The 16,249-nt window shown below is 48.7% G+C and overlaps 1 protein-coding gene across 1 annotated transcript in view; it reads right to left on the bottom strand.

Annotated features, from left to right (window-relative positions):
• Positions 1-16,249, bottom strand: part of LOC146172635 (uncharacterized) — a 92,905-nt gene that overhangs the window by 35,870 nt on the left and 40,786 nt on the right. The window contains exons 10-11 of the mRNA XM_084584316.1: positions 12,751-12,878; positions 4,275-4,509 (exon numbers count right to left, since the gene is read on the bottom strand). Of these exons, the coding sequence (XP_084440442.1) occupies positions 4,275-4,509; positions 12,751-12,878 (363 nt within the window). The remainder of the gene's footprint in view (positions 1-4,274; positions 4,510-12,750; positions 12,879-16,249) is intronic.

Below are 16,249 nucleotides of genomic sequence, written 5' to 3'. Positions count from 1 at the left end.
CAGGTGAGTCAGTCAGGGACGCGCCTGCCAGTGTAAAGAGCTGTCCGGCCGAGGCAAACGCCGAACACCATGTGCCTTCAGCTCCAGTCTCGGTTACCAGGTCGGGATGCCCTCCCGTTCGCTGGGGATATCATGAGTGACGTTTTGTGTGTGTGCGCGCACTCGGTCTGAGCCATGCGTATAGTCTTTTTTTAACAGAGCAAAGCTGTCTGTTACCTGGTTGTAAAGTTTGTAAATTTGCCTGAGAAGTAGTTAGAGCCTCAAATGTGTGATAACGGAATTTCTGATGTCCAAAAATGAGGGTGCGCTGACATGCGTCTGTATTCGAGTCACGTGACAACTGTGACGTCATCGTGCCTGCGTACATTTCGCTGCCATAAAAAGATCGTCGACGAAGGCTGCAGCGGCGCGCGTCTTTCTTATCCTCTTCTTGTTCTTTCTTCTCTACTTTCTCTCTTCTGTCCGCTCGAGGCAGCGGAGGTGGCTCAGCTACAGATGTAGCAGCAGGCCCGTGCATTTTCTTTTCCTTCTTCCTACAGCTACAGCAACAACAGACGGGTGTCTTGCGCTCTGGGCTTGCACACGGGCCTTGCTCCTTGTCGATGCGTCTCCGCTTCATTGGAACGCTCAAGCTGATAGCGGCCGGATGCCGCTACAACTCTCGTAAACGAATGAGTTTCCAAAACACGAATGATTGCACTAGATATAGAGGATGAAAAAATCTGGTCTGCGAAATTGTATAGCTAAAATTGAGTAAATACGTAATTTAATATAGGCAAAAATATCAATTAGACGTCAAAATAGCAAGGTAGAGTATACCGACGTCCGGATCTGACGTCACACTTCCGGCCACGTGATATTTGGTAGGTTACGTGTGGCAAGGGTCATGAGACCTGAAGTGTGACGTGTCTGCATGTGTGTCACGTGACCGGATGTCGACCTTTGAGAAGAAAAGCTGAAATAAAACGTGTGAAAGTGATCATAAAATGTGTAGCGCGTATTTTAATTGTGGGCAAAAAAAAAGAAAAAAATGTCCAGCTTTCTGCAAAATGTAGTCAACGGCGCAGCTGCTACCATAATTTCCGTAGAGTGAAATTCCTACAAGGGGCACGCTATATACCTGTTACAATTCAGACACCTCACTTTTCACCCCCTCGTCCCCCAGCGAGGCGGGCTTGGTCCTACGGGGCTGGGACTGGTACTCTCCTGATGGGGCTAGGGCAGGTGTGTCACCGCCGCTTGCGGCAAGGGCTAGCCTGCCACATAATTTTGTCTGTTGTAGGCCGTCATTGCACCCGCCACCGTTTCGATGGTGGACGACGGCTGTTGTTGCGGCGCGCGTCTTTCTCTCCCTCTTCCATGGGGATAGGGCAGGTGTGTCACCGCCGCTTTAAAGATCCCCAGGTGGTCGAAATTACTCCGTAGCCCTCCACTCTCTTTCCACTTTCACTCCCACCTTCCTCCCTTCCCTTGCGGCGCGGTTCGGGTGTCCACAGAGCAAGTGTGACAGTTACTGCGCCTTTCCCTTCCTATGAACCAATTTATTTATTTATTTCACCGCCGCTTCCGGCGGGGGCTAGCCTGCCACATAATTTTCTGTTGTAGGCCGTCATTGCACCCGCCACCGTTTCGATGGTGGACGACGGCTGTTGTTGCGGCGCGCGTCTTTCTCTCCCTCTTCCTTTTCTTTCTTCTCTATTTTCTCTTGTGTCTGCACGAGGCAGCGGAGGTGGCTCAGCTACAGAGCCAGTAGCAGGCCCGTGCATTTTTTTCTTTCTTCCTACAGCCACAACAACAACAGGCGGGCTTGGTTAGCCTCTGACACTGCAGTTGAAAAATCAGAGCTGCTCCGCTGTACCTGGGGCGCTCCCTATTACAATACTGGCTGAGCACAGCTCGCCGGGCCTTTACTGCAGACCGGCACCTGACCCCACAGGCCGAAAGGCCTCACAGGTTCTACCAAACGTGACCTGCCTGACCTCAATATTTTTGAGATGCCCGCAATGCAAGTCAGCGAGATGGTTGCCTCCTCGCGTCTAAACCGCGACGACCAGCTCCGCACTGCCGTAACAAGTGGCGTCGGTGGGCGGTGAGCTGTGCGCCTTCCGAGATCGCGATTTCGAGTGGCGCCGGCGATGGGGCGTGTTACCCACGCGAGAACGCCTCGCCATGTGGCATGTCGTGCCGAATAATCAATGCCCAAACTGCGGCCGCACGGAAACCATGAGGCACACGTTCTTTGAATGCCCAGTCGCGCTGGTCATGTGGCGCTTAGTGAGAAGGATGTTCTCCGTGCACAGTGGCCCTGGCGCCAGGCCACCACGCGGATGTTTTGCGCGGCTAGTAGTCGCCTGTGTATATTTTGTGCTGTGGAAGAGGCGTTGCCTTGCTGAAGTCCGTAGACAACCAGCCAAGGCCATGTACCCAGCGCTGCAGAGAGTGCGTCTTCTATTGTGGACATATCTCTCTGATCAACTGGACAGAGATGGAGAGGCGCGGTTTCTGCAGCGCTGGCACACCCGTTTCTTCGTCGTTCGGGACGGCAGGCTTGTTATGCCAGCTTTGCCATACTAACCCCTCCCCCCCCCCTTTTGTTACGTACCTCAAATCATGAGGAATTGTATTGCCATATAAGATTTAATCATCTGTCCTTCTTTTGAGCTTGTGTTCTGTGGGTATTAATGAACACGGAATAACTATTAATATGTGATTGTTGCTAGTATCGCACCTTTCGTTGTCCTCCCGTGTATATACGACAGTACGTGTGTGTGTGTGTGTGTATACAAGTACCTATGTGTGTGGAATACAATAAATTCCCTCTACTGTTTGTTTGTTTTTTTCGAATGTGTAGTTTCCAGAGCAATGTGGCGGCTCGCATATAGGATGTTTAACGTCCGCATGAACCCCGGCGTCAGGCACTGGCGCAACCCTTTTGAACACCTGTGGTTCACTGTGGTTCTGTTTGTGTTGTGGCGTCGCAGGTGCCTCGCTGAGGTGCACCGAACTCTCGCCCGAGCAATGTACCCAGCCTTGCAGAGGCTGCGCCTCGTCATCTGGAAGTATCTGTCTGGACAGCTAGAAACGGACGGCGATACGCGGTTTCTGTGGCGCTGGCTCACGCGCTTCTATGTTGTACGGGGCAGCAGACTTGAGATGCCTGTGGTCCTTTATTAGTACCCTCCCCGTTTATAATGCTTTCCCCTCTCTGGGGAATCATTTTTTTTTAGTTTATTATGTATATGCAACCTATAGTGTTTTGTATAGTGCTTTGTTTTGTGAGTAATGTGCGTTTTTGTATGTATGTATATACCCAAAAAATTATCTTTATGTGTTGGCGCGCCTGGTAATTTGTTTTGTTTTCTTTGTTTTGTGGCGTCGCCGCTGCCTGGCCGAAGCTCGCAGGCAACCGGCGCGTGCTATGTATCCGGCGCTGCAGAGGCTCCGCCTCCTGCTTTGGACTTACCTGTTCGACTGTCTAGAAACAGACGGGGAGGCACGGTTTCTACAGCGCTGGCATACACGTTTCTTCGTTTTTGTTGTTCGGCCAGATGGTTCGTCCATGATTTATAAGACTGCAGTGTGGAGGCATTGCGTGTCGCATTCTATTTTTGTATGTCGCGTTCCATGTAACCCCCCCCCCCTCCGCCCCCTCCAACTTTTTACGGGTGTTTTAGTGTCGCCGTGAATGAGATGGCACTGAAATGTGAAACGGGCAGCGCAGGCTGGGCCTGCCATTTGTAATTGAGAATATGTGGAAATGTATATAACCATGTAGACTGTATATAGGTTTATTTCTCTTTGGAGTTGAATAAACTTCCTTTGTGTATGTATGTACACAATAAATTCTCTTTGCATTGATGATCCGGGCCGAGGACATTCTCGACGCCTAATAGTGCGTTAAATAAAGTTCTTTCCTCCTCCTCCTCTTCCTACCACATGCAGCAGCAACGCTCAGGCTTACGAGTTTCTCAAGTGCCGATCCTTCAATTCTCAAGGGAATTCTCAACAGAAATATTGTCAAGCCAGCACAGCGCTGACCTAAACTAGTGGCTGCCTACTTGCTAACATCGGCATCATCGCAGCCGCCGCTGCGAGCCCCCATCGATCACGTAGCGAGTGACGTCGTGCTCCGCCCCACCCACTCAGTCATATCCGCTTCCCGGGATTCTGTCACAAATGACGCATGCACTGGCGATGCCGATGACGTACAGTTTACCATGACGTGGGGCTCTGACGCGCAGTGAAAATCTTCAGTCTGAAGAAGATGCACTGACCTCCTTGACGAGGTCCTCCCTGACGCTGGTGCCAGCCACAGCCTGCAGAAACAACGCCTCTATGCCGAGCGGACAGATGCGCTCGGCAAACCGCAGGCACAGCTGTGGCCTGCCGGGAAGGCTGCGGTCGCGGTATGGAAGCCGTGCCGCGTGGCTCGACCGGGAATGACGCTCGGGAAAGAATGCACTCAACTCGTCGGCCACGCACAGTGCCATGAAATTTAGTATGTGCCGCCTGCAGCAAGAAAAACATGATTTTTAAACCGAAAGCTTTCTATCCCCATTACGTGAAAATCCGAATGCTGGCTGGCAGACTCGATGGTACCCAATAATAAAAATTGGTTGGGGCTTAGTTATAAGGTTAAGCTTGGATATCTCGAAGCGAAAAGCTTCGGTGATGCTTATAGTATAGCTTATGGTTATGCTTTATGATTTAGCCTATGGATATGCTTACGGTTTAGCTTATGGTTATGCTTTATGATTTAGGCTATGGATATGCTTACGGTTTCAGTTCAGTTCAGTCGTTCAGTCGTGTCCGACTCTTCGTGACCCTATGGACCATGTCACGCCACGCTTTCCGGTCTCTCACTATCTTCCTAACATCACATACCTTCATCTGCAATGCCTCGAGGATGCCATCTAACCATCGCGTTCGCTGCCTGCTCCTTCTCCGGCGACCCTCAACCTTTCATAACATCAAATCTTTCTCCAGCGACTCCTCTCTTCTCCTCAGATGACCAAAGTAGCTAAGCTTTAACTTTAGAATTTGACCCTCCAATGAGCAGTCAGGGCTTATGGTCGACAATATCGATTGATTTGATCTTCTGGCAGTCCAAGGAACTCTAAGAGTCTTCGCCAGCACCACAATTCAAACGCGTCAATTCTTCGGCGGTCAGCCTTCTTCACAGTCCAACTCTCGCATCCATACATCACAACTGGAAAGACCATAGCACGAGTTATACGGATCTTGGTTGGCAGACTAATGTCTCTGCTCTTTACTAGGCGGTCAAGGCTAACCATTGCTCTCTTTCCCAGAAGCAGGCGTCTCCTAATTCCATGGCTGCAGTCTCCTTCCGAGGTAATCTTGGAGCCCAAGAACAGAAAATCTGTCACAGCTTCCACTTCTTGCCCATTGATGCTCCAGGACTTGATAGGGCAAGACGCCATGATCTTTGTCTTTTTAATGTTCAGTTTAAGCCCAAACTTCTCACTCTCTTCTTGTACGCGCATCAGAAGTCTCGTGAGTTCCACTTCACTTTCTGCCATTAAAGTGGTATCATCCGCATATCTAAGGTTGTTGATACGTTTTCCAGCAATCTTCACTCCAGCTGAAGACTCGTCCAGACCGGCCTTCCTCATGATGCACTCTGCATATAGGTTAAATAGGCAGGGCGACAGTATGCAGCCTTGCCTCACTCCTTTCTCAATCGGAAACCAATCAGTAAGACCATGCCCAGTTCTGACTGTGGCCTCTTGTCCTTCATACAGGTTCCTGAGGAGACAGATGAGGTGAATTGGAACTCCCATCTCTTGGAGAGCTTGCCACAATCGGCTGTGATCTACGCATCAAACGCTTTCGCATAATCAATAAAGCAGAAGTAGATGGGTTTCTGGAACTCTCTTGCTTTTTCCATGATCCAACGAAGGTTGGCAATTTGGTCTCTAGTTCCTCTGCCCTTGCGAAACCCAGCTTGCACGTCCGGAAGCTCCCGATCCACATACTGCTGCAGCCTACCTTGGAGGATTTTCAACATCACCTTGCTAGCATGCGAAATAAGCGCGATCGTGCGGTAGTTGGAACAATCTTTGGCACTGCCTTTCTTTGGAATGGGGATGTAAACTGACCTCCTCCAATCCTGTGGCCACTGCAGGGTTGTCCAAATCTCCTGACATAATGTATGCAGAATGTTAACAGCGTCATGGTTGAGGTTTTGAAGCAGCTCAGCTGGAATGCCATCAATTCCGCTAGCTTTGTTCTTAGCAAGGCTGGCTAAGGCCCATTCAACTTCACTCTTCAGGATGCCCGGCTCGAGATCAGTAGTCACAACCGTCTTATGTTGGGTTTGCACATTCGGGTCCTTCTTGTACAGTTCTTCTGTGTATTCCTGCCACCTCTTCTTTATCTCTGAGGCTTCAGTGAGGTCCTTGCCTCGTTTGTCCTTTATCATGCCCAGCTTAGCACAGAAGCTTCCTTTGATATCTTTGATTGTCTTACACAGAGCTCTTGTGTTCCTTAATTGGCTGCTGTCCTCAACTGCTTGGCACTGTATGTTCAGGAAGGCATTCTTATCTCTCCTTGCTATTTTCGGAAAATCCGCATTGAGAACCTTGTATCTTTCTCTTTCCCCGATAACTTTTGCCATCCTCCTTTCCTCAGCTATTTGCAAAGCCTCTTCAGATAACCATTTTGCTTTCTTGCATTTCTTTTCCTTTGGAACTACCTTAGTAGCAACTTCTTGTATTATATCACGAACATCAGTCCACATCTCTTCGGGCTCTCTGTCTTCTAGATCTAATTCTTGAAATCGATTCCTCACTTCCACAGCATATTCTAATGGAACTTTATCCAGATCATACGGTTTAGCTTATGGTTATGCTTTATGATTTAGTTTATGGAAATGCTTACGGTTTAACTTATGGATATGCTTATGGTTTAACTTATGGATATACTTACTGTTTAGCTTATGGTTGTGCTTTAGGCTTTTTAGATTCGGCTTTGCTGTCCGCACGGTGGGGTTGTGTCTTCGGACATCTACCACATGATGTGGGCCTGCCCCTCAAATCCGGCTATCGCCCCTCCCCCCAACCCAACCCGGGAGGCCTGGGAGGCGACCCCGAGCGTCGGCAGACGCCACTGGGGTCCCGAACTAGGGACCTCCACCTAGTGTTTGAGGGTTGGCCCCTTCAGGGTCAGCTCATGCATAACCTCCTGTATTTGTATCCTATATAAATGCTTTCTACCACCACGACGTCCTTTAGCGAGACGTTCTTCTCATTGTTCTGGTGTCTCGGACGCTCGTAGAGCTTTCAGCCTTTCATTTCCTCGCTCCTTTTCAGCCAACTCCCGTGGTAGCACTTCTGTATCGGTAGTATCACTCTTCTTCTATGTTGAATGCGCATGCCTATTCTGTAACTCGCATAATGATCGCACTTTTTTTTTAAATACTGACGCAAATTTCGGGGTGCGATCATTACGCGGGGTAAATGTTTTACAAAAAATTTTTGACCACCGAAAACGCAAACAAGTTGCAGGTCAGACGTCTTAGAACATATATCTCGATTACAACCAAAAATAAAAGCTGAGTAAGGCTTACCTTCGCAATAAACACGCACATTAAGCATCACATGGAGTGCACAATGCCCATTTATTTTTTTTTCGTCAGTACTCTAATCAAAGTCTGAATCCTCGCCATCCTCGCTTTCACTGCTGCACGACTCATCGGAAACGGCAGTGTCGTCGCTGGGAGCATCTTCACAATCCCACAGGAAGTCATCTTCCGTTCCATCCAAAGCGTTAGATATACCTGTCTTCGTAAAACTCTTAGCCACTACCTCGTCGGGGATACTGCTCCACGCTTCTGTGATCCACGAGCACAGCATCTCCACGGATGGCCTTCTAATCTTTCCGCTCGGCGTCAAATCATGCTGGCCCATCGCCATCCACTCAGCATAAAGTCGTCGAACGTTGTCCTTGAACGGTTTGTTCAAAGACACGTCGAGAGGCTGCAGCAGCGAAGTCAGGCCGCCAGGAATGACTGCAATGTCCGTGCGCAGCTCTTTCAGCTTGGCACGCACGCTGTCCACAAGGTGACCCCTAAAACTGTCCAAAACCAGAAGCGAGGGAAGCAGAAATGCTCCTGGTCTTCTTCCCCAAACAGTCTTGATCCAGTCGACCATCAGGTCTGCAATCATCCACCCTTTCATCTGTGCACGTATATGGATGCCACTGGGAAAGTTTCCCTTTGGAATAGTCTTCCGTTTGAAGATCACGTATGGTGGCAGCTTCCGCCCGTCGGCCGTCACAGCAAGCATGACTGTGCATCGATGTTTTTCTGCGCCAGACGTCTTCACGAGGACGCTCCGAGCACCCTTCTCGTTCACAGTTGTATTCCGGGGCATGTCGAACATCAGTGGAGTTTGATCGGCGTTTCCAATTTGCGACATGAGGTAACCGCATTTTTCGCGAAGCCTAGTGACGAAGTGATGGAAGTCTATCACTTTGCTTTCATACGCAGCTGGGAGCCGCTGGCACAACGACGTCCGCCGGCTCAGGGAAAGTCCATTCCGTCGCATAAAGCGAGTCGTCCAACCGGAGCTAGCGCGGAAATCCTTTTCGGCGATTCCCAGCTTCCTGGCAGTTGTGCGCGCCTGCGTCTGTATCATTTCTAATGACACTGCACAACCATCCTTGCGCAGGTCCCTCACGTATTCTAGGACCGCCTCCTCAACACGAGGGAACTTGCCCGTTTTGGGTCCACGGAAAGCCCGCCGTGTCTTGTTCGTAGCCATCAGCTTCTCGCGCTGCTTCTTCCAATAGCGTATCCTCATTTCGTCCACGCCGAAATGCCTACCAGCAGCGCGGTTGCCATGCTCCAGTGCATAGTCGACAGCATTGAGCTTGAACGCGGCGGTGTAACTGGCATACCGCCCCATGGTGAAATGGCGTAAACTCGCACAAAAACACAAAGCACGCTACGACGCTGCCGAATTGCAAAATGGCGAACGCCGCAAAGCATGGAATCATGGGAACTCCAACGTTACTAGACTAGGTTGGGAACTCGTCGGAATGCATTCGCTGCGGGATGACTGCAGATCAACCACCAGGCGGCTCCATGTTAGGGGTGCGATCATTACGCGGGGAATTTAAAAAATTGAATTTTGACCTCAAAATTCAGGGGTGCGATCATTACGCGAGTGTGATCATTATGCGAGTAAATACGTATATAGCCGGCCTCCGCGATAGACACGTGCTAGCGGCGCACGCCAAACGATGACGCATAGCGTGTGGCAGCGGCGAAAGGCGACGGCGGCGGCCAGCTGTGCCATGCGTGACGTCACTCGTGCTCCAACATACGCCGGCTCACGCGAAGCGCAGTGTTGACAAGCGTAGTGAAGGTTTTCATTTCAAAATTAAGGCCTCTGTTTGATGTCTATTAAGAGGAGAATGTCGAAAGCCTACCCTTCTTCTCCTGACTTGTGCCTCACATTGTTTGCCTTTTATCGGGGCTCGTCGCAGTACTATATGGAATTAGGAAAGGCGCAGTATCTGTCACACGTTCTCCGGCAAGGGTGAGTTTGGACGGTACACCATCGCTCCTGTCGCGTGGCGTTCCTTGCCTCCCGTTCAAGTGTTGGACTGCAGATGGTGAGAACACTAGACAAAAATTAATCTCCCTACTGTGCCGGAGTACCCGGGTTCGAACCCGACGGCGGCGGCTGACCGCGGTGAGACCGAACGGCTCGTTTCACTCTCTGTCAAGGTGGCAGACAGATAAAACCACTGCTTGTAGCCACGTTGAATGCGAGAGTTCTCTCTGCAAAGCGCAACAATATCGAGTAAGATTAACATTCTTAGAAGATTTAGCTATTATTAAAGCACAGGAGACGAAGATATGACGAGCGGCATGATCGAGCCTTTTCAAGACCGTTATAGTGTTTGTGTATGTCATGCTGTCGGTACTTCTGTATATTGCGCAATTTATTGTAATACATTGGAAATAGTGTAAGAGTCATTGACTGTAGGTGTGAACGGCCAACTAATTGCGCGTGACATTTCCTTTTCAAACAAGAAATGGTGAATGACATGTGTGTATGCGCCAAACAGAAAAGAAGAGCGTAAATTATTTTTCCGAGGTTTAGGCTCTTATTAGAAATGTGGCAGATTTATTATTTTTACTTGGAGATTTTAACTGCGTATGCAGAGCCGAAGATAGAATAAATGGGAAATGGTTAATTTACAGGAGTTCAGTTTTTGGTTAGTGAACTGGCATTTGAAAGCGAATTGGAGAATATCGGCTAAACTTTTTCTAGTGGTAATACGCAGAGTACACACACTCGCAGCGGTGAAGCCACGGGAGATTAGACAGAGCATCTATTGCCACCAACCATTGGGACCTGTATTTGCCATTGTTTTCAACATCCACCAACGCGCGGCCTTGTCGCGATACGCTTCTTTATCGCTTTCTGTAGCGCGGGGGTGACGGGTGGCAGTTCCTGGCCTTACGGGGCTGGGACGGTAGGTCAACGCCGCTTGAGGCGGGGGCTAGCCAGCCACCGAATTTTATCCGTTGTAGGCCGTCATTGCACCCGCCACTGCTTGTTGTTGTTGTGGCTATAAGAAGAAGGAAAAGAAAATGCACGGGCCTTTTACTGGCTCTGTAGCTGAGCCACCTCCGCTGCCTCGTGCGGACAGAAGAGAAAATAAAGAAAAATAAGAGGGAGAGAAAGACGCACGCCGCAACAACAGCCGTCGTCCACCACCTAAGCGGGGGGGGGGGGTGCAATCACGGCCTAGAACAGGTAAAACTTCGGTGGCTGGCTAGCCCCTGCCACAAGCGGCGTTGACCTCCCAGTAAGGCAAGGAACTGCCACTCTTCCGCACTGCTTCGGTGGTGGACGACGGCTGTTGTTGCCAGCGTGCGTCTTTCTCTCCCTCTTCTTTCTCTCCCTCTTCTTTTTCCTTTACCCGCCGGGGTGGCGCAGTGGTTACGACGCTCGACTACTGTTCCCAAGGACGCGGGATCGAATCCCGGCCTCGGCGGCAGCTTTTTGGTGGAGGCGAAAAGCAAGGCGTCCGTGTGCTGTGCGATGTCAGTGCACGTTAAAGAACCCCAGGTGGTCGAAATTTCCGGAGTCCTCCACTACGGCGTCTCTCATAGCCTGAGTTGCTTTGGGACGTTAAACCCCACAAACCAACCAACCATCTTTTTCCTTTCTTCTTTATTTTCTATTCGGTCCGCACGAGGCAGCGGAGATGGCTCAGCTACAGAGCCAGTAGCAGGCCCGTGCATTTTCTTTTCCTTCTTCCTACAGCCACAACAACTTTGTAGCGCGAAATGCGCCGAGATATTTCTCGAGTGATTGCGGCGAAGCATAACTGTTTCGTTATTGTTCGAGACGGTTCCAGGTTCCTCCGGTAGGTTAGCTAGATGGTTCTTCGACCACTTTAACTTGAGCGCTGACATTTCCGGCATTCATAGATGGACAACCGCCGAGCACGCTTTCTGCTTTTGCGAAGTTTTCTACCGCCGCGGTAGTGCAGTAAAGATGCCCGACTACTGTGCCGAGTACTCGGGTTCGATCCCGACACCCGGAGGCTGCGTTTCGATGGAGGAGAAACGAAGTGACGTCCGTGTGCTGTGCGATGTCAGCGCACGTTAAAGATCCCCAGTTGGTCGAAATTGCTCCGCAGCCCTCCACTACGGCTCCTCTTTCTCACTATCCACATTCACTCCCATATTATTTCCTTCCCTTACGATGCGGGCCAGGTGTCCACAAAACAAGTGCGACAGATACTGCGACGTTTCCTTCCTGCGAACCAAATAATATTATTTCACGCGATTTATCATTACTCAGTTGGTATTGAAAGGGACAAATATATACTAGAACCTCATTACATCTCTAATCGCAAAGATAACAGCTTCACGAGACATTGGGTGGCCGCAGCTACGCCGAAGAGGCGTATCTACGGTGTCTTCATAAAACAAACTGCCTGCCATGTCATTTGAATTCACGTTACCCCTGTGCCCCGGCAAGAGCTGCCAACATGGTCGCTCCTTTCTTATGGGAGGGCGATATCAGAATCAGCCTGCCAGAACCATTTACATTCTCGTTACCCCTATGATACGCAGGCACGTCCATGCGGCTTAGTTGGAGCGTGACTTTATATGTGGGCTGGTAGCTTACCCTCTCGCGTCATACCCTTAAAGGATGAGCTTGAGTGTCCCCAAAAATGTAGCACCTTAAACTGATAGGGCGATAGGATAATTATGTAACGGGCAAAAGCAGCTTTCGGTGTTACTTTCGCGGTTCAACTACGGTTAACTAGAGCTAAACGAGAACTAATTTTTGTTTCTCCAAAACAGCACGCGATTTGAACAAATTGCCATCAGACACTGCTTGTATTTTGTCCAATTATGTTTTCTTTTCTACGGTATAATAACAATTTTATTTTTGTAATGCTGCAAGATTTTTATCTGGTTTGTTTTGTCTCTGCTTTTTGATGCGATGTTGACTTGTTTCCGTGACTGACACCGCTTATGTTATGTTTTTTTTATGCGTACCCTCCGACATTCTAATACCGCTTGGCACTGTGGGTAAATAAATAAATAAATAATCAAATAAATATGTGACAAATACGAACTTTTCCTTTTCTGTGAACCCACTATTAGCATTATTTATCGACACTGTAGTAGCAGTAGTGGCTATTTTTAAACTATAATAACACACAAAAAAAGGAAGCAGACTGCAAACTCACGGTTCGTACTGGCCCAGGAACACTGCCAGTTCGCTCATGTAGCGCTCATTTTCGACCATGACTGCCGTGGTTTTCTCGAAGCTCCGCACACCTTTGAACACGATGTTGAGCAGCCGTCGCCAATCCCACTAAAATTCATAACGGTTGCTTTTATAGCGTATAGAGCCAACATATTACCGGGTTTTGACATTTCTGGCATATGAATATCAGTTCGCGAATCAAAGGATATGCGTTCAAAATGTGGAAAGATTGTTTCCCTAAAATTACCTAAGCATTGGGTGTTAGCGCATAAGTAACTAAGGCTATCAAAACATTTTCTAAACTCTATTATGCACAAACGGATTGAAGGGGATCTAATCCGACTTCTCAAAGCGGTTCTGCGGCAGCCACTCTTGAAAGAGAATTGGTTTGGTTTGGTTTGTGGAATTTAACGTCCCAAAGCGACTCAGGCTATGAGAGACGCCGTAGTGGAGGGCCCCGGAGATTTTGACCCCCTGAGGTTTTTTAATGTGCACTGACATCGACAATGAAGATTGAAAACAAAGCACCTAACACCCGCTCATATCTGAGGTCAGTGCACGTTATAGACCTTCAGGCAGCTGAAGTTTCTGAACGCCTCCACTACGGCGTCTTTCGTAGCCTTAGTACCTTTGGGACGCCTTCGTCTCTAAGCTAAACCTGACAAAAATTCTCAGTATTTTAGAGGCTGACCATTTCTAATGCAGTAGTGGTAAGGCTCACGTTCAAAACTGAAACCGGCTGAATTGGCGCTGAAGAGAGAAAGAAATTCAGGATTGGACGAAAACATCTGACATCACACGTGGCGCGACAGAATTCAAAAAAAATTTAGAGAGAGTGAGAAACTCTTCTAGGCCCGCAGGCTCGTTTGCCCGGTTTCGTTTAAGCGGGAATTTATATGTGTGTTCTGAAGTCTGTAAAGTACTGTCATAGCTTACCACTCTTTCCGGATGCACGTGACTCATACAGCAGTAATTAAGAGACCATGCCGCATACATATGCAACAAATCTGTTATTTACAGGAAATCTGAAACACCAAATTGTATTATCAATGGGATGCTTGGAATTACCATTTATAGCCATGCAGCAAAATACATAATGGCAGGAAACTTTAATCAGCTGTTTAATTATCACTCCTGCGCCTGAAACTGTGGCACGGGCGCATGTCCATGAGGGGTTAGTGTATGGACACGAAGATCCGCAAACCCCACCAGGGAGGTCTGGGAAACCTGAAAGCCCAAAATCCGATAGGTGGCCTGCTGGATCGGCTCCGACGGCGCGCCGTTGCTCCGGCCGTCCCCTTCGGCGCGCAGCCAAGCGGAGAAGTGTAATTTTGCTAACTCCGTAGCACGGCGCGAGGTGGCGACCTTAGCCCATGGTTGACAGCTGACAGCCGTGTAGTGCGGACGCGTGTTCCATCGCTCCTCCGATTGCACGTGGCTACCGGAAACGGACGGACTGGCGACAGCGGGAGCTTCCGAAGCGTCAAATAGATGAGTTCTTTCTTTTATTAACTTTATTTCTTTTTCAGCTAGTTAGGTTAGGTGCAGCCTAAAGAATAGATTTTAGCTCTTGGTCCTAGCGGCCTGGTTTTTCGTGCCGGCAGCTAGGTTTTCTTGGCGTTCAGTGTTTAGCTGTCTTGTTTAGATAAATATTTTTCTTTCATTCGCAGATTTGGTTTTTAACGCGTGTTTGCTTGTCGTTTCTTGTGTCTTCTTTTGGCAATTTGTATAATCTAAGAATTCGTAACAGTTATAGTTCAGTCGATGAGCGCTTAAGATGTGCAATCAAAAGAAGGTAAAGTGTAATCAGTGTGAGGCGCAGGTTAACCTCAAAGAAACACGTTTTGATTCTGTAGGGGAAGCGGAAGGCAGCGACTTTTTGTGTCGATGTTGCGTACTGAATGCACGTCTAGATAGATTTGATCAAGAAAGGGGCAGTTTAGTGTCTCGTGTGGAGGATTTAGAAAATGAAGTAAGTTTGCTAAGGACGGAAAATCAGAAACTGCTTGGACAGCTTACTCAGATTGAAAAGAAAGGGGCCGACTTTGTCCTTGGAACCAACAAGGACGAACATTCCAATGCGGGCCACGTGGCTGGGGCCAGCACTGGCATGGAAGGCATAAGCAAAGTAGGTCAGGCGGATCCGAACCGTCAGAGTTATTTAGAAGCAGCTAAGACGCCGGAAAAAAAGGAAGAAGTAAGGAAGAATGAAAATCCCAGAGATAAGGACACAGATAACCGAAAGCAGGAGCCAACAGTTGGGAGAGGGAGAGAGAAGGCCGAGGTGCTTATCGCCGGAGATTCTAACATGAACAGGTGCAAGCGAGATATCTTGGAACGTGTAAGGGGTGATAAGAGAGTGTTGGTTAGAGCCTTCCCAGGGAGAACAATGAGGGCTGTACTAAAAGAGAGTAAAAATAGGCTGTTGAAGGATTCCGCAGAGTGCAGTATGGTAATAGTAGCCGCGGGTCTAAACGATGTCCTAAATGGTGACGCTGCAGGAGTGGTGGAAAGTTTAGCTAAGGGAGTTGACGAGATCAGGGAGATAGCACAGCAGACGCAGATAGTTGTATGCACAGTACCGGAGGTGCTAGGATTGAACGGAAAGACGGAAAAGGACGTGGTGACAGTTAATCAGGACGTAAGAAAGTTAAGCCTGGAGAAGCGTTTCGAAGTGGTTGAGGTAAACAGGGGGGTACATAAAGCAGGTTTTGGTAGGGCTTTTCAGCGAGATGGCATTCATTTTAACAGAAGGGTCGGAGCAGAGATCGGCCGGCGCTTGGCAGGCAGGGCTGTAGCTTTTTTAGGGGGTCCGCGAGGACTCCGTGCACAGAGGTAGTTAGAAGTGAAGCAGAAGAAAGTGTAATAATGGAGGCTGAGCCCCCAAAAATGGCAAAGAGTAGGTCGAGAAAGAAAAGTACAAAAAAGAAATTTAGCACTAGGATCAGCTACATAAACATGCAAGGAGGTAGAAAAAGAGCGAAATGGCTAGAGATAGAACAGCAGTTGAAGGATGACAAAATAGGTGTGTACGCTCTTTGCGAGACTCATCTCAGGGATCTAGAAGATCCGCCGTTTATAGAAGGCTACGTCTGGGAAGGGTGCAACAGAACGAGAACGGAAAGAAAGGGTGGAGGGGTAGGTATGTTGATACACCAGGGAACAAATTGGCAAAGAATTAAATCATCTTGTAAAGAACATATCTGGGTTTCAGGAACCATTGCCGGCATAAGGACATGGCTAGGGGTAGTTTATTTAGGAACAGGACATCAATGCAGGCAAGAAAACAGGGATCTTGTTGAATGTCTCAGTGACGATATAAGCCAGTTTGGGAACGGGGCCAATATTATTCTGCTGGGGGACATGAACGGCCACATCGACGATCTGGATGGATACACGGATTGTAACGGGAAGCTAATGCTAGATTTCTGCGAGCGACACGATCTAGTTATAGTAAATAGAGAAACAAAATGTGAAGG

The sequence above is a fragment of the Amblyomma maculatum genome, chromosome 11, assembly GCF_055883805.1.
Source record: "Amblyomma maculatum isolate TAMU_Amacu chromosome 11, ASM5588380v1, whole genome shotgun sequence".
Taxonomy (NCBI): Eukaryota; Metazoa; Arthropoda; class Arachnida; order Ixodida; family Ixodidae; genus Amblyomma; species Amblyomma maculatum.
Note: the sequence above shows the minus strand (reverse complement) of the source record. Positions and strands in the feature narration are given on the sequence as shown.